This window comes from Mercenaria mercenaria, chromosome 9, assembly GCF_021730395.1.
Source record: "Mercenaria mercenaria strain notata chromosome 9, MADL_Memer_1, whole genome shotgun sequence".
Lineage (NCBI taxonomy): Eukaryota > Metazoa > Mollusca > Bivalvia > Venerida > Veneridae > Mercenaria > Mercenaria mercenaria.
This window is the reverse complement of record NC_069369.1, coordinates 48,493,793-48,512,570: the sequence shown is the minus strand read 5'-3', so window position 1 is coordinate 48,512,570 and position 18,778 is coordinate 48,493,793. Positions and strand designations below refer to the sequence as shown.

Below are 18,778 nucleotides of genomic sequence, written 5' to 3'. Positions count from 1 at the left end.
TTTTTATATTTTTGTTAAAATTTCAAAGTGCAGACTCATTAGTTTCTAAAATAGATTTGTAACAAGACATTAACTGTTTGAAGACATTAACTGTTTTGTTGTTATGAAAATTTTATGTTCATGAGTCTTATAAATAGAACAAATGCACCTCAAACTTGATGGCCTGTCACATAACTGGATGTTTACTTGCCAAAAAAAATGCTGTGTTGACCACACAAAAAAGTTCTTACTTCTAAAAATACATCCAGATTTAAGACATTTGTGCATTAATTATTAACAGAAAGTTCAAAGTTCTTTAGGCAGCACAAAAAAGTTATAAATATACTGTATACATGTGTAGTTAGGTGAAATATGTAGAAAATTAATCTTGTGCAACACAGTACAATTTTAAGATAAAGATGAACTTGGCTGTAGTTTATTTATATTGTTAAAATAGCAACTGTACTGATACTGTAAAATCATTTAATTTCGTGGGCATGAAATTTCGTGGTTTTGGTCAAACCGCAATTTCGTGGGGATATGAATTCGTGGATTTCAACTTTTGTGCATAAAATTAATGGGAATTTTACTTGTTCGTTGGGATTAAATTTCGTGGATTGACTCAACCACGAAATCCATGAAAATTAGTCCCCCACGAATATTAATGATTTCACAGTAAATTGTTTTGGTAGTTTAAGGTCAGAAATATTAAATCATCATTCATGATAACTTTTTGTAAGACGGAATATTTATGATCTTGTCATAATTAATGACTTGGTATCTTTTTTACTGTATGAAGTATTTATCTTAACATAATCTTAAGATGTGAGCCGTGCCATGAGAAAACCAACATAGTGGCTTTGTGACCAGCATGGATCCAGACCAGCCTGCGCATCCGCGCAGTCTGGTCAGGATCCATGCTGTTCACTAACGGTTTCTCCAATTGCAGTAGGCTTTAAAAGCGAACAGCATGGATCCTGACCAGACTGCGCGCAAAGCCACTATGTTGGTTTTCCCATGGCGCGGCTCATGTGTTGTTTTTGTTGTTTATTCAGATTTTGGAGATAAGAAGATCACGTATAATTATGTCTGTGCCACCGACACAGCCTGTTGTTGGAGATTTGACAGTGCTTCCACCAAAAAGGGACATCAATGAAACAGAAACTTATCAGGTACTTGCCTGATTGTGGAAATAGTATATATATAATGACATTATCATTATTATTTCCTCCAAAATTGAAGAGTATATACTTGTTTAGATCTTTTAATATGTCTTTTTAATCCTTTTTTTGCATCCTGACTGTATTGATACTGGCCATGTTAATACAAAAGTGGCAAGAGCAAAATCAGAAGAGTATCAAACATCTATTTAAGATTATTTAAAAGACAAATTTAGTTAAGCCTTAGCTAAAGAACTAAGGTTTCAGCTGCATAACTAATGGTTATAGTATTTTTGTAGGAACAGGAGTTTTAAGGTGACGCATTCTCAAAGAGCACTTAATAATACTGATTAGAAAACTCGATCTTCACAGTTTCTTCATATACAAACTGAAATAAATCAGTGGAGATTGATTTACAAAGATAAAACTTGAAAGTGTAATTGAAAAATTTCTTTAGAATATTGCCTAATTACCAGTCCGGTTGGCCAACTAATGTGACTTTTGGATACACACGTAGAAAATGTCCCGATTCAGGTAAAGTATGGATGTTATCTACACAGTGTTTCCATGAAAAAGCAGTTTGGCAAAGTGTTTGAGAAAAAATCTGAGAACTGATGGCAGATTCATTATACAGAGGAATGCACTCATTTTGGTGTCTTCAAGGCAATTTATTTCATGAAAACCAGTCAAGTAATAAGGCAAATATAGGCAGAATGTTACCTTAGTTGGGAGCCCACCCGCTTAGCTCAATAGGAAGAGTACAGATCTATGGATTGCGGGGTCGTGAGGTCATTCCCCGGGTGAGGAGTATGTTCTCTGCGACGATTTGTTAAAAGACATTGTGTCTGAAATCATTCCTCCTCCACCTCTGATTCATGTGGGGCAGTTGGCGGTTACTTGTGGAGAATAGGTAATCCAGGAACACTGTTAAGTTAGCTGCCAGACATTACATAACTAAAATACTGTTGAAAAATAGCATTAAACATAAAACAAACAAACAAAGCTGAATCAGACGTTTTTCAGTGTGTACGGTATCCAGAAGTCACATGGGTTGGCCACCCTGATCATTGTTATATTGTAAATCAAGAGAATTTATTTATAATAACAAATAGATCAGGTGGAAAAGTGTTGCTAAAGCATACAATAACATTGCAGCTTCATACATGTTTTACAATTCTATACTCTTATGGGACGGCCTGATGGACAAGTAAAAAGTTTTTCCCAGACGTCTAAAGGGCTGAGGGAAAATATTTATGACTTTAAACCAGCCATATTACCAGGCGTCAGAAATGAATTTACATATATTTTTTTTAAGTTTTGTTTTTTATCTCAACTTGTGTTGAATATACACTGGTCATATAGCAGACACTACATAGCAGAAATACATAAGGAACGTGTGCTTCTAGCTAGGTTTAATTGATTTGTTTTGCTGAATGTTATAATTATAATGAAAAGATAATACAGAGAAAAGAAAGGTTTTTAATGTATACATTTTGTACATGAACAGGTTGTAGAAATGCTGATAGATCAAGCAAAGCAACAATACCTGGCATTCCCATTGTTCACTAGTGATGATATTGTTATAATAACAGATGCCGGAATACTCGACTGTAAGTATCCTGTGCAGTTCATATATGAGCAGTGCCATGGGAAAATCAACATAGTGGCTTTGCGACCAGCATGGATCCAGACCAGCCTGCGCATCGTGCAGTCTGGTCAGGATCCATGCTGTTCGCTAACAGTTTCTCCAATTCCAATAGGCTTTAAAAGCGAACAGCATGGAGCCTGACCAGACTGCGCGGATGCGCAGGCTGGTCTGGATCCATGCTGGTCGCAAAGCCACTATGTTGGTTTTCTCATGGCGCGGCTCATATATTACTGTAACATTATAATGTGAAATCATGCTCATTCCTCTTACAAATGAAATAAGCGGCATATTTGAGCCGCACCATGAGAAAACCTACATACCGGTAGTGCATTTGCGACCAGCATGGATCCACGGTTTCTCTAATTGCAATAGGCTTTGAAAGCGAATAGCATGGGTCCTGACCAGACTGCGTGCATACTATCATTTGGGTTTTCTCATGGTGCGGCTCATTTTATAAATGATTTGCAGGTGTAAACTAATATATAAACTACTATGTTAGCTAAGTATTTATTGCGAATGGCATATGGAATTTAGTTATTTCTTTCCCATTTTATACCTCGACTAATTAAAACTATTGTGCATGCGCAATGCTATCGCCATGTCCCCGTTGAGAGTAATGTTTTGCAAACACAGAATCTGATGAGATATCATCAAAAAACTTAAGGTAAATACAGTCTTGTGAAACAGATTTTTTTATAGACACGAAAAGTGAACATCCAAATGTTCCTGATGAAACATTTTGTGTAAATAATGCTTAAATAAAGCGGTTATTATATGACATTGTATCTTGAAGCTGGTCCTGTCAGTACACTGGTTCCCAAACAGTCTATTGAAATTATGGTTATCCTGAGTAGAGCTAGTGGTTTAAAAAAAAAGCAGGAGTATTGGACTTCTGACAAAAATTAACTAAAAAGTATCACCTTTATTTATCCTCATATAACCCAATGTGCCAGAAAACTATTGTGAAAACTTGACCCTTTCAAATTACTTAATCTTTAGCCTGTTGGCGGCAAGTGATTCTGCCTTTGTAACCAGTGCAGACTGACCATGGTCTGCACTGTTCACTATTCAGTCAGTAAATTTTCACTGAACACCCTTTTAAATGATAAATGGTACTGCCCAAATTGAATGATGGACTGGTCCATTTTAGATATTTATCAGGCTAAAGGTTAAACAACACCAAAATAAAGATTTGAAAACAAATAGATATCAAACCAACAGAACATTTGTCAATAATTTTCAAAATACAATATTTAGAAACATTCATAATATACAATTAGATGGCCATATTATTTGTTTTTGTGTGTTCATTTTTGTAACATGTACACTTTTTCATTGACTTTTAGTGCGGACTGGAGCAGAATCATCCACCATACCACCACCCCCTGCAACAGTCACAGTGATGGTACCAGTCCATGTAAATGTAACCACAGTGCAAGAAAAACACAGTCTGGTTGCAGTGTATATATCAGTGCCAGTCCTTATTTCTGTTATAGGTTTAGCAGTAGCAATTATATTTTATTATAGAAAGTAAGTCAGTTTGTATTAACTATTTTATAAGATGAAGTTAATTTTTATTAAGTCCGATTGATAAAAGCCAATATAGGGAATCTGTAGGCCATTTTATTTATTTTTTGGTCTAAATTTGTGGTTATTTTTCAATAAAAACAGAAATATTTTATTTAAATGTTCTAGGTTTATGATAATGCCCCATGTGATGGGGGGTGGGGGGAGGGAAGCTTTTTATTGCTGTGCAACTGTTAGTAAAATCTGAGCAAGACTGAACTTAAACTTATAATTTTCAAAGTGAATAATAGGAAAATTTGATTTTTTTATTACATTTTTCAAACATTTGCTTGGAAATTATATATTTATCAGCAATTCAATAGAAAATCATTTTTATAAAATTATTATTACCTCCCTTTTTCAATCTTGCCAGCCAGTGTGTAAATGAAAAATTGTTCCCGTAGAGAATAACAGTTTTTAAACTTTCCTGTTGGTTCAGATTGTTGTAATTTTCCAAATATAGTATCTATCAAGTGTTAATGTTAAATATAAATTTGAATTGAAATCTGTAGCAATACACAGCTTTGTCAGTATTTTCTACTTAAAGGGAGGTAATTGCAAACATCTATTAAGAATGTAAAGCACATTTCAGACAAGGGTCTTAAGTCGTAATAAATTATTATAATCTGGTTTTCAGAAAATTAAAGTCACACAAGAAGTATTACCCAATTGTGAAACACAGGTCACGTATTCACCACGACTCGACGTGTTCATGTGGGGAGGAGGATATATTGGGTCTGGAAGATCCAGACGACAGTATAATACCCGACAGTGAATATCCTGGTAGTTATTTATGTTGTTTCTTTCTATGTCTATGCCACCACGGCTCTTTTGTCTCGGATCAGTGACTGGAGAGTGCTTTGTGGTGGTTATGCTTAATAGAATGATTTTAACATACTGTAATTGACATAAAAGTCACATTTTACATAGGGTAAAATAACAAGGTATTTAAAGTGGTATTAGATATATGCTTGTACCTATTCAGGATGTGTCTTGGTTTATATGTAAGCACTTTTATCTGTTTGAGACATAACTTCCATTTGTATAAAATAAAACTTATATATATTTTCAGATAACCAGCCAACACTGATGATACTAAATGAGCCTCGGTCCAGTCGGACTGAGAGATCCCCCGATAGAGTCGGACTTGTAAATTGTTGACGAAAACTCTAGCCTAGGACTAGTGACACTGTGTACATATGTATATTTCTGAATTCTGTCCTTTTTTTGTCAATACAAGTCTGTACTGTAGTTATACCCTATTCTGTCAAGGTTTGTGACGTGGTAGATGTGTCTATTTTTGTGCAATAATGAGAACTTTTCTTTTTCACTTTTTTTGAACATTTTTTGTCAAAAGATATTTGCTAAAAAGTTTACAAAATTACCCAAAATTAAGGTTTCTGATTGTGTATTTTCATCAGTTTTTTAAGATTTTTTTTTCTAGAAGTACCAAATGTGTGTGTATTATACTCGTATAAAAAAAGGTGAATTAGAATAAGAAAATATAAATGGGCGTTAAATCTTTATTTAGCCATAATTATATCATAATCTTATTTCATATCTTATTTAAGCAAGTGCTAAGACGGATACACCATATATTGTGTAGATTTGTTCTTTTAATTAAGTACGGTTTTCTTTCAAAGTTGGCTTTAAACATATAAAAGAGCCACACCATGAGAAAACCAACATAGTGCGTTTGCGACCAGCATGGATCCAGCCCAGCCTGCGCATCTGCGCAGTCTGGTCAGGATCCATGCAGTTCGCTTTCAAAGCCTATTGCAATTAGAGAAACTGTTAGCGAACAGCGTGGATCTTGACCAGACTGCGCGGATGCGCAGGCTGGTCTGGATGCTGGTCGCAAATGCACTATGTTGGTTTTCTCATGGTGCGGCTCATATAAATATTCTTACTTGCCTTCAATTTCACTTTTATTAATTCTTAACTGTAACTTTGAAGGTAAGAGACTATATTTTTCTACTGTGAAGCTGTTTGCAACATCAAATATTCTGTTAACTTTGTTGAAACATGAATGAAGAAAGTTAAGGTGTTTTACTACAAAAAAAAAATTGGGCACCAGGAATTTCAATTTAGAGAAATATCACAGTGCTGATATACCATTGAGGATCAAAATTTTAATCATATTTCTGGTATAGAGGACAAATGTGGCTGGACAGTCTTTCCCAGTTATTTTTATTAATTTTAATATATTATATGTTAAAAGAAATTTGCTTAATGCTTGTTTTATTTTGTATATATATAAATACATTATGCATGCAGGTTTTATTTAGGATTTATTCAGAGAAGAAATGTCTGTTTTTATGAAGCAGGTTTGAGTCATACTTGTACTTCGGTATCTAGATGTGTGTACATCAGCCCATGATGTCAACCATTTCGAGTGTTTTGCAGTGTAAATAGGTTAACCTTTATCATGCTGAACACGACTGATTCTGCATTTGCTGCCAGTGTAGATCATGATCAGCCTGCACATCCATGCAGTCTGATCAAGATCTGCACTGTTCACCATTCAGTCAGAATCTTTTTGGTAAGCACCCCTTTTAACTGTTAATGGTACTGTCCGAATTGAAAGATGGACAAGTTCATTATAGAAATTATGCATGGTAAGGGATAAAAATCCAAGTTATGCAGTGGTCTTTTATGGTTTTTTTTCCTGCCGTGGCAAGTTTAGTCTGTAGATATATAGAATAAGAAATCGTTAAATACAAAATACAGTTCTAGCATTGTTATCAGATGGTGTTTTAACACAAGAGTAACCATAATAAGAGAGATTTTCTGCGATTAACACCTCTTTAGATACAGCAAAGTCTAAATTTTTAGCTCACATGTCACTTTGTGACAAAGTGAGATTTTGTGATCGCGCAGCGTCCGTCGTCCGTCCGTGCGTCCGTTCGTAAACTTTTGCTTGTGACCACTCTAGAGGTCACATTTTTCATGGGATCTTTATGAAAGTTGGTCTGAATGTTCATCTTGATGATATCTAGATCAAGTTCGAAACTGGGTCACGTGCAATCCAAAACTAGGTCAGTAGGTCTAAAAATAGAAAAACCTTGTGACCTCTCTAGAGGCCATACTTTTCAATGGATCTTCATGAAAATTTTTCAGAATGTTTATCTTGATGATATCTAGATAAAGTTTGAAACTGGGTCATGTGCCTTCAAAAACTAGGTCAGTAGGTCAAATAATAAAAAAAACCTTGTGACCTCTCTAGAGGCCATATTTTTCATGGGACCTGTATGAAGATTAGTCTGATTGTTCATCTTGATGATGTCTAGGTCAAGTTTGAAACTGAGTCACGTGCGGTCAAAAACTAGGTCAGTAGGTCTAAAAATAGAGAAACATTGTGACCTCTCTAGAGGCCATACTTTTCAATGGATTTTCATGAAAATTGGTCAGAATGTTCACCTTGATGGTATCTAGGTCAAGTTTGAAACTGGGTCACATGCCGTCAAAAACTAGGTCAGTAGGTCAAATAATAAAAAAAACCTTGTGACCTCTGTAGAGGCCATATTTTATGGGATCTGTATGAAAGTTGATCTGAATGTTCATCTTGATGATATCTAGGTCAGTTTCGAAACTGGGTCAACTGCGGTCCAAAACTAGGTCAGTAGGTCTAAAAATAGAAAAACCTTGTGACCTCTCTAGAAGCCATACTTGTGAATGGATCTTCATGAAAATTGGTCAGAATGTTCACCTTGATGATATCTAGGTCAAACTTAAAACTGGGTCACATGCCATCAATAACTAGGTCAGTAGGTCAAATAATAGAAAAACCTTGTGACCTCTCTAGCGGCCATATTTTTGATGGGATCTGTATGAAAGTTGGTCTAAATGTTCATCTTGATGATATCTAGATAAAGTTTGAAACTGGGTTATTAACTGTGATCAAAAACTAGGTCAGTAGGTCTAAAAATAGAAAAACCTTGTGACCTCTCTAGAGGCCATACTTTTCAATGGATCTTCATGAAAATTAGAATGTTCACCGGGATGATATCTAGGTCAGGTTCGAAACTGGGTCACGTGTCGTCAGTAACTAGGTCAGTAGGTCAAATTATAAAAAACCTTGTGACCTCTCTAGAGGCCATATTTTTCAATGGATCTTCATGAAAATTGGTCAGAATTTTTGTCTTGATGATATCTTGGTCAAGCTCAAAAACTAGGTCACTGTGTCAGATAATAGAAAAAACGATGTCATACTCAGTTCAAAACTGGGTCATGTTGGAACAGATGAGCGATTCAGGACCATCATGGTCCTCTTGTTTACTGCCCCAAAAAGAATAATTTAAAATGATATGACATCAACATCATCAAACAACGCTGACATTCCCGCACATTTTAATAATGTTGATGTAAAATATATTGTTATATCCTTTTTTTCATATTTAATGCTCGATTGGCATTAATGCTTGTTTAATGTTTGTTTCATGTCATAACATCTTCAGAATCGTTCAGGGTAGGTTGGTACTATAGTCTTGCCAGGCTCGATACCAGCCAATTCCTTAGGATTCTGCTGATGTTATAACATGAGAAGTGTGTCATTCCTACATTCAAATGTTATTTATGTTATTTTCTGACAAAGATCCATATTATGTTAGGTGATATCAATTATTCTTTTTAATATATTTTAGCTTAAGCCTGTTTTAGGTCCCCTGCCTTTTTCGAAGAAAAAAAGGGGGACATAGAAATAGGCTGCGTCCGTCCGTCCTTCCGTCCGTCACACTTTGTGTCCGGTCCATAACTCTGCTATCCATGAAGGGATTTTGAAATAACTTGGCATAAATGTTTACCATAATGAGACGACGTGTCCTGCGCAAGACCCAGACCCCTAGCTCCAAGGTCAAGGTCTCACTTACACATCAAAGGTTAACAGGGTCTGTTTCGTGTCTGGTTCATAACTCTGCCATTGATCAAGGGATTTAGAAATTACTCGGTACAAATGTTCCCCATAATGAGACGACATGACTTGCAAAATGATCCAGACCCCTAGCTCTAAGGTCAAGGTCACACTTAGAGGTCAAAGGTCATATACAAGAATTACTTTTTCCGGAGCATGTCTTCTTCATGTATATTGGTATTTTGATGTAACTTGGCACAATTGTTCACCATCATGAGATGGAGTGTCATGCACAAGAACCAGGTCCCTAATTTAGAATTACTTCTCTTTGTTGTTACTATAAATAGCTTATATTCATTATTGTAACTTTTTTATTACTGGCCGTAGGGAAAAATCGAGACCACTTAATTCTCAGTAGTACAGCATGCATGTAACATCCAATTTTTAGGTGTATTTTGACCTTTCGCTACCTGGTAATGATTATTGTGTGGACTTAGATTTTTTTTTTAACCTATACTGTGTTGGTGCGCAGTAAAACCCAAATAAATAAGTAAATAAATAGATTTTTTTTTCTCAAGATTATCTTCCCTTTGTTGTGACTTTAAATAACTTATATTGTAACTTTTTTATAATTGACCGTAGGGAAAAATCAAGACCACTTTTCTGTGGTGTATTTTTTTTTACATAGATGTTGCTTTCAAATTTTAGATGTATTTTAAAGTATCTCTTCCTGGTAAGGAGTTTTTTTTGTGGTCTTAGAAAAACAAAACTTACTTCCCTTTGTTGCTACTATAAATAGCTTATTCTTGAAACTTTTTAACCTGGTTGTTAGAATTGGATATGTCATTGTTTTGGCTTACTGTCTACCAAACTTATACAGAATATGTTTTACTGTAACATCTACATGACGGGCATAATATTGTGACATGCTTGCACTCTTGTTATTTTTGCTCATGCCAAGATACTGTATTGGCATGCAGTATGTTTTGTGAAAATTGTCCTTAGGTGGGGGACGTTGGTAACTCTGTTACAAATTCTTGTTTCATATTGAAAGCACCATATTTTTGTCGCTAAATAGTATACATGTAAATACTGCCAAAAATGTGTTATTTTTACTATGAATTCTTTATCAAGTTGTATATAATATGCGACTCATTGTCTATGTGCTGATGATGTATAAAGTGTATATAGTATATTAAGTATTGCTATGACTTGCATGAAAGGGTACATTAATGCTGCAAAAATGCTTTGAAATTTTATGCATATGTAGATGCAAGAGATCTGTGAAAATGTTTCTGGACTAATAGTCATACATTGTGCTGTTTATACCCTGGAATCTCTTTGGTAAATTTAGCCAATATTGATAGGTATTTCTTGATTCGCAATGAGATGTTTTCTTGAGTTTTTTGTTGTTGTTGTTGTTTCTTTACCTGTTATAGCACAGTTTAGAAAAAATACTAAGTGGATTATAAATTTTTGGTAAAACGTGTATTCCCTGCTTTTATATCTCTATATTCTCGTGTTATTTATAATTACTATATATAGTTAAAGTATGGTGTCAAACCCTTATCATGCTGGACACGATTGATTCTGCCTTTGAGACCTGTTTAGATCATGATCAGTCTGCACATCTGTGCAGTTTGTTCAAGATCCGCACTGTTTGCCATTCAGTCAGTATCTTTTTGGTAAGAACCCCTTTTAACAGTTAATGTTACTGTCCAAATTGAAAGATGGACATGTTCATTAATAAAATGATTATAGAAATTTAGCAGAGTTAAAGCCATAATAAATTGCAGTGTGTTTGGCAGCTAGAAAACATATGACAATGGTGTGAATGTAGTATATGAGCAGGTTATTTATATGATGTATATGTCTAGTATGTCTACATTTATATAATGTAAACATCACTTCATTCTGTAATATAGATCCAGGGTTATAAACCTGTGTTTGAGACCAGCACCTGATTGGTTGATTTTGAAATTAGTTTTGAAATATACCAGTAGGACTGGTCTATTAATGTGTCAGTGTTATAAATAAGAGTTTGTAGAGCTGTCTGAGAATGCAGCCTTTTCATTGGTCAGTTTCAGGATTGTGGCCAAACGGCCAATCAGGTACTAGGAGATTCAGAATTGTGGCCAAACAGCCAATCAGGTGCTAGGAGTTTCAGGATTGTGCCCAAACAGCCAATCAGGTGCTAGGAGTTTCAGGATTGTGGCCAAACAACCAATCATGTGCTAGGGTTTGAGACTGGACTCAAGGCTCAGTTGTATAACCTTGGACCATGGTAAAATGCTGTATAATAAGTGTTTGATATTGCTTTTCTGTGTGAATGTTAATAGAATGTTATGAATTCAGAAAAAAGTATGTGTGTTCTATTTTTTGCATTTGAAATTGCTAAATAAAATGTATATGCACTACAATGCAACAGAAAATGGTTGTGTCTGCATAAATATTCTTAATAGTGCTTATTTTGACCTTGTAGGTCACAGTGTGTGGGGGAGTGGGGGGAGGGATTCATTGCTTGATTTTAGATAGTTGGATCAAGGCATGGTAGTTACAAGGAAAAACTTCTTGTCAGGGTTAGCATACATTTTGTTGAAAATATGTAACAGACTGGTCATTTGGTGAGTTTCAAACCCAGGTAGCACTAGGCCAATCATTTGAGTTATACTTTGATATCCACTGGTCTAGGTAAGAAGAACTGGGTTAGTGGGTCAAGTTATAGAAAACCCTGTTGTGCATTTAGATACCATATTTCACATGTCCTCTTTAGAAATTGTTTAAGAATCGTAGGATACAAGATAAGGCATAACTAAAAGGACATTATATAGTTACATGTACAAGTATATACATAACAGATCTTGTCTTATATATATGATATATGGTTGTATTATTAACTTTTTCAAATACCGGCTTGAAGGATATTGTATTATTTACTTGCACAAGAATGTGCATAAAGGAATTTGTGTTATTTACTATTATGTTTTATGATCTTGATTTTACATGCTTTGTGTGAATTTCATTGTTTTTGTTGCTCATTGTTCAAGACTTATGAATAAAGAAAAACAAAAGAAAAATTGAGTTTCTTTTTATACGTTTTTAATAAAAAGCAGATTTACACCCGTCAAAATAATACAGCTGTTTCTTTTTGTTGTACTTTTTTAGCTCACCTGTCACAAAGTGACAAGGTGAGCTTTTGTGATCGCGCGGTGTCCGTCTGTGCATGCGTGCGTCCATAAACTTTTGCTTGTGACCACTCTAGAGGTCACATTTTTCATGGGATCTTTATGGAAGTTGGTCAGAATGTTCATCTTGATGATATCTAGGTCAAGTTCGAAACTGGGTCACGTACCTTCAAAAACTAGGTCAGTAGGTCTAAAAATAGAAAAACCTTGTGACCTCTCTAGAGGTCATATATTTCACAAGATCTTCATGCAAATTGGTCAGAATGTTCATCTTGATGATATCTAGGTCAGGTTCGAAACTGGGTCACATGCCTTTAAAAACTAGGTCAGTAGGTCTAAAAATAGAAAAACCTTGTGACCTCTCTAGAGGCCATATTTTTCATGGGATCTGTATGAAAGTTGGTCTGAATATTAATCTTGATGATATCTAGGTCAAGTTTGAAACTGGGTCACGTGCGGTCAAAAACTAGGTCAGTAGGTCTAAAAATAGAAAAACCTTGTGACCTCACTAGAGGCCATATATTTCATGAGATCTTCAAGAAAATTGGTGAGAATGTTCATCTTGATGATATCTAGATCAAGTTCGAAAGTGGGTCAGGTGCTGTCAAAAACTAGGTCAGTAGGTCAAATAATAGAAAAACCTTGTGACCTCTCTAGAGGCCATAATTTTTATGGGATCTGTATGAAAGTTGGTCTGAATGTTCATCTTGATGATATCTAGGTCAAGTTCGAAAGTGGGTCACGTGCCATCAAAAACTAGGTCAGTAGGTCAGATAATAGAAAAACCTTGTGACCTTTCTAAAGGCCATATTTTTCATGGGATCTGTATGAAAATTGGTCTGAATGTTCATCTTGATGATATCTAGGTCAAGTTCGAAACAGGGTCATGTGCGGTCAAAAACTAGGTCAGTAGGTCTAAAAATAGAAAAACCTTGTGACCTCTCTAGAGGCCATACTTGTGAATGGATCTCCATAAAAATTGGTCAGAATGTTCACCTTGATGATATCTAGGTCAAGTTTGAAACTGGGTCAGGTGCGGTCAAAAACTAGGTCAGTAGGTCTAAAAATAGAAAAACCTTGTTACCTCTCTAGAGGCCATATATTTCATGAGATCTTCATGAAAATTGGTCAGAATGATCATTTTGATGATTTCTAGGTCAAGTTCGAAACTGGGTCACATGCCGTCAAAAACTAGGTCAGTAGGTCATATAATAGAAAAACCTTGTGACATCTCTAGAGGCCATAATTTTCATGGGATCTGTATGAAAGTTGGTCTGAATGTTCATCTTGATGATATCTATGTCAAGTTCGAAAGTGGGTCACGTGCGGTTAAAAACTAGGTCAGTAGGTCAAATAATAGAAAAACCTTGTGACCTCTCTAAAGGCCATATTTTTCATGGGATCTGTATGAAAATTGGTCTGAATGTTCATCTTGATGATATCTAGGTCAAGTTCGAAACAGGGTCATGTGCGGTCAAAAACTAGGTCAGTAGGTCTAAAAATAGAAAAACGTTGTGACCTCTCTAGAGGCCTTTCTTGTGAATGGATCTGCATAAAAATTGGTCAGAATGTTCACCTTAATGATATCAAGGTCAAGTTTGAAACTGGGTCACATGCCTTATAAAACTAGGTCAGTAGGTCAAATAATAAAAAAACATTGTGACCTCTCTAGAGGCCATACTTTTCATGGGATCTGTATGAAAGTTGGTCTGAATGTTCATCTTGATGATGTCTAGGTCAAGTTTTAAACTGGGTCAACTGCGGTCAAAAACTAGGTCAGTAGGTCTAAAATTATTAAAATCTTTTGACCTCTCTAGAGGCCGTATTTTTCAATGGATCTTCATTAAATTTGATCTGAATTTTCACCTTGATGCTAGGTAAAGTTCAAAACAGGGTCATGTACCTTCGAAAACTAGGTCAATAGGTCAAACAATAGAAAAACCTTGTGACCTCTCTAGAGACCATATTTTTCAATGGATCTTCATGAAAACTGGTCAGAACTTTTATCTTGATAATATCTAGGTCAAGTTCAAAACTGGGTCACATGAGCTCAAAAACTAGGTCACTATGTCAAATAATAGAAAAAATGACATCATACTCAAAACTGGGTCATGTGGGAAGAGGTGAGCGATTCAGGACCATCATGGTCCTCTTGTTTAGCTCATCTGAGCCAAAGGCTCAGGGTGAGCTATTGTGATCGCTCACCGTCCGGCGTCTGTCCATCCACACTTTCCTTTAAACAACATCTCCTCCTAAACCATCAAACCAATTTTGATGAAACTTCACAAGGATGTTCCTTGGATGGTCTTCTTTAAAAATTGTTCAAAGAATTGAATTCCATATAGAACTCTGGTTGCCATGTCAACCGAAAGGAAAAACTTTAAAAACCTTCTTGTCAAAAACCACAGGTCGTAGGGCTTTTATATTTGGTATGTAGCATCATCTAGTAGTCCTCTACCAAGGTTGTTCAAATTATTCTCCTAGGGTCAAATATGGCCCCGCCCTAGGGGTCACATGGTTTACATAGACTTATATAGAGAAAATTTTGAAAATCTTCTTGCCCAAAACCACAAGGCATAGAGCCTCAATATTTAGCATGTGACATCATCTAATGGTCCTCTATAATGTCTTTTTTTTTTCTTTTAAGTATCTGCTTATTATTACTGTTGTCTATACTTTTCTCTAAAACTGTAACATGTATTATATTGACTGTCTTGCACCGGAACACTGTTAAATCATGCTAATTTACCTTTTTGTAATAACCCCATGTTGTACTATAATACCATGTACCTGGGTGAATAAAAGAAATGTTCTATTCTGTTCTGTTCTATAAAGATTGTTCAAATTATGCCTCTGGGTTGAAAAGAGGCCCTGTCCCGGGGGTCCCAAGTTTTACATAGACTTATATAGGAAAAAAAATTCTTGTCTGAAACCAAAAGATCTAGGCCTTTGATATTTTGTATGTAGCATTGCCTTTTGATTTCCTACCAAAATTGTTCAAATTATGCCCCTGGGGTGAAAAGAGGTCCCGCGCCGGGGGTCCCAAGTTTTACATTGTCTTATATAGGAAAAACTTTAAAAATCTTTTTGTCTAAAAACTGCAAGGCCTAGGCTTTTGATTTTTGGTAGTTGCATTGCCTAGTGGTCCTTTACCAAGATTGTTCAAATTATGCCTCTGGGGTAAAAAGAGGCCCTGTTCTGGGGGTCCCAAGTTTTACATAGACTTACATAGGAAAAACCTTTTAAAAATCTTCTTGACTGAAAGTTCAAGACCTAGGCTTTTGATATTTAGTATGTAGCATTGCCTAGTGGCTCTCTAACAAGATTGTTCAAATTATGCCCCTGGGGTGAAAAGAGGCCCCGCCCCGAGGGTCACATAGTTTTTATATGAGTTATATAGGAAAACATACTTCAAAAATTATCTGATCATATTTCCTAGACTGTTTAATTATAATTACCTTATGACCCTAAGTAATTAGGGGTCACTTGACTAACCTTGACCTACTGACCTACTTCCTTGTTTTTAAAGATACAGCCTTGAAATTTTGATGACATGTACAGTTTTGCACACCGATCTTAAAACTGACTCAGTGACCATGAATGTGACCTACTGACCTACTTTCTTGTTTATTTTTAGATACAGCCTTGAAATCTGGATGACATGTACAGTTTTGCACACAGATCTTAAGACTGATTTTCAGTGATCTTGAATGTGACCTACTGACCTACTTTATTGTGTTTAACAGCTTTTTGGATGAGATGTATAGTTTTGCATGCCGATCTTTAAACGGACTTTCACTGACCATCAATGTGATCTACTGACCTACTTTCTGTTTTCTAAGCTACAGCAAAAGGATTTGGACCACCTGTGATTTTTTTTTACAGATTTCAAAAGTAATCTTGCTTAATCTTTACCTTGACCCACTCTCCTAATTTTCTTGTTTTTAAAGCTTTAGCTAAGAAATTTGTTCAAGCAAACAACTCTACTCAGGTGAGCGATATAGGGCCATCATGGCCCTCTTGTTAATGAGCACATTATAATCTATTTTTATGCCTTCCTTTGAAGAAGAGGGAGTATATTGTTCTGCTCATGTGGGTGTGTCTGTCTGTAAGTAGAACACATAGTCTCCAATCAAAAACGGTTTAAGTCTTGGCTCAACAGTGGGCAGACTTTGTATGACAGTTGCCTGTGGTCAGCAAGTGACCCCATTGTTTCAAAGTCTTTTGGTTAGAGTTCAATGTTACAGTGAACTTCAGGCTGGAAACAGCTTCAGATTAGTACCTGAAGAAGTGCACATGTATCTATGAAATTTAATAAGATGATTGCTTATATAGTCAATTATTATGTGAAAAAGTATGTGATAGCACCAGTTACCTCCTAGACTGTCTTTAATTAGGGAGGACGTACGTGTCTTACAAGCAGCTCTTAACCACAGAGCTTAAGCATGGATTCTAACACCCAGTATTTTATATTCTGTAAGATTCTTATATAAAAAAGATTCAACCTTGTCTACATGATACTAGAGCAGTCTTTCCAAGAAAAAAAGCAGCCAGCCTTGTGGTGAACATAATTATGCTGTTCTGTAATATATATATGCATTGTCGATATATCCAATACGGAACTTGCATGTTTCAGCGCAAGAAGTAACAGGACATGCTAAATATTAATAAAATTGGTGGAGGAAGTGTTTTTTTGTCAATTCGTAAGCAGAACAGAACAGAAAATGTATTAATCGAATGCATGATACAGCATATAGACATAAACAATGGTAAATACTATCAATGCATGGCAACAAATAGTACAAATAATATTTATATTGCCTTGCCTAGAGAATTGATCCACTTCTTTATTACGGTACCAAAGTGTTCTGTCATCTACTGAAAAAATGAATTTGTGGACATATAAAACTATGAACTAATTCCCTTATACCTACCACAATGTAAAAGGAAAATTCCTTCTTTTGTATTGACAAAAATGATGTGTTTCGGCCATTGTCTCACTATTTAGACAGTATTTCTACACTTACGTAAAGCTCAGTGGAAAATGACATTCGTCTCCTACTACATTAGTATTACAATTATTACAAAAAATATTCTTCCAGATGTATAATGTTCAGCTGTTGACCGATTCTCGCACTTCATGAACGTTTTACTTAGAATGTCAAGGTGTTAATTTTCTATATAACAAAATAATGGCAAATTGAAATCTGACGGTCTTAAATCAGACTTTTTTAAAATGTTGATGAATACGGGCCCAGGTCCCTCTCCAGATTACGCAGAACCTCTAATGATGAAAACTTATTAAACTAAATTTCAAAATATTCTTTTCTCTATTTGGAAACAAATTTTTGGCCCATATTTTCTTCTAAATATTTGCATAAAGCATCTCCTTACAAATTCAGTTTTCTATTGATAGTTTTTGTCAGTTACCTGGTCACAAGCCGAATGTGTTTTGTGTCAAAGACGGTCGAGAAAACACGTCTCTTTTACAAATGATTACTTGACAAAGAGAAGGGTTTTAAGGAATTTACGCATTAAGGTATTGGAATGGATTTGTTGATATTCTCGATTAGGTGATAATATGGAGTTAGAATTAAATGACAGACACAAAGAAGCCGCCGCATGATAGCTGTGTGTAACATCAATTTTTCTTCTTGATTTTGATAGTTCTTTCATTTTTTTCATCATCGCTGTTCTCTTTCTTATAAGCAGAAAGCAACTATCAAAATTCCCGTTTCTGGTAATACAGATTTATGCAATTTTATGTGATTTCTACAAAAATAACGAAACATTAGGATCTTTTCATGTATGGCCTGCTCTTTTTGTTCGTAATGCTTTTAAACTGGAGTAAAGTTCAACAATAAAAAATAAACATTTACAAATCTTATGTTTTAAGACTTCCATTAAGGTTTGTGAAAATGCAAAACTCACGTCTAAATTCTGTTTTTCTTTTTTTTTTTTGTTCTTGTTGTTTTATTATAGAAAACGGATCGACAAATAGTTATGTTGTTTTCAGAAATGGCTCGGATGGCCAGTTTCGTCATAAAGTCCTTTAGAATCCAATCTGTCATGTCACCTGATACATAAAGATGTACATTTATAGCATAAATACATACATCCTTTATGGGAACAACGATATTGCGTATCAAGATTTTACGTGACTTGTTTTACAAGCCATCTTCAGACAAAAAGTATTTAACTACCGAAGTCATGAGCAAGAATCATCTGGTGAACCATACATTTTAAAAATACAGCACCTTTTTCAGATGACGCTGCAATTGTTGGAAACATAATACCCTTCTGTAAAGCTTGTTTTGAAAGCGATCAATTTAAAGTATGGTTAAGTCTTTTGGTCATTAAAGATATCCACTGGCTATCTTTCACTAAAATA

At 35.3% G+C, this 18,778-nt stretch overlaps 1 protein-coding gene across 2 annotated transcripts in view; it reads left to right on the top strand.

The window, feature by feature from the left end:
- The window catches only part of LOC123547066 (VPS10 domain-containing receptor SorCS1-like), a 47,352-nt gene extending 36,716 nt beyond the window's left edge, over positions 1 to 10,636 (top strand). For both annotated transcript variants that reach the window (XM_045333835.2, XM_045333838.2), the window contains exons 20-24: positions 1,035 to 1,151; positions 2,647 to 2,749; positions 4,134 to 4,317; positions 4,991 to 5,136; positions 5,426 to 10,636. In XM_045333835.2, the coding sequence (XP_045189770.2) occupies positions 1,035 to 1,151; positions 2,647 to 2,749; positions 4,134 to 4,317; positions 4,991 to 5,136; positions 5,426 to 5,514 (639 nt within the window). In that variant the 3' untranslated portion in view covers positions 5,515 to 10,636. The remainder of the gene's footprint in view (positions 1 to 1,034; positions 1,152 to 2,646; positions 2,750 to 4,133; positions 4,318 to 4,990; positions 5,137 to 5,425) is intronic.
- The last annotated feature ends 8,142 nt before the right edge of the window (positions 10,637 to 18,778 follow it).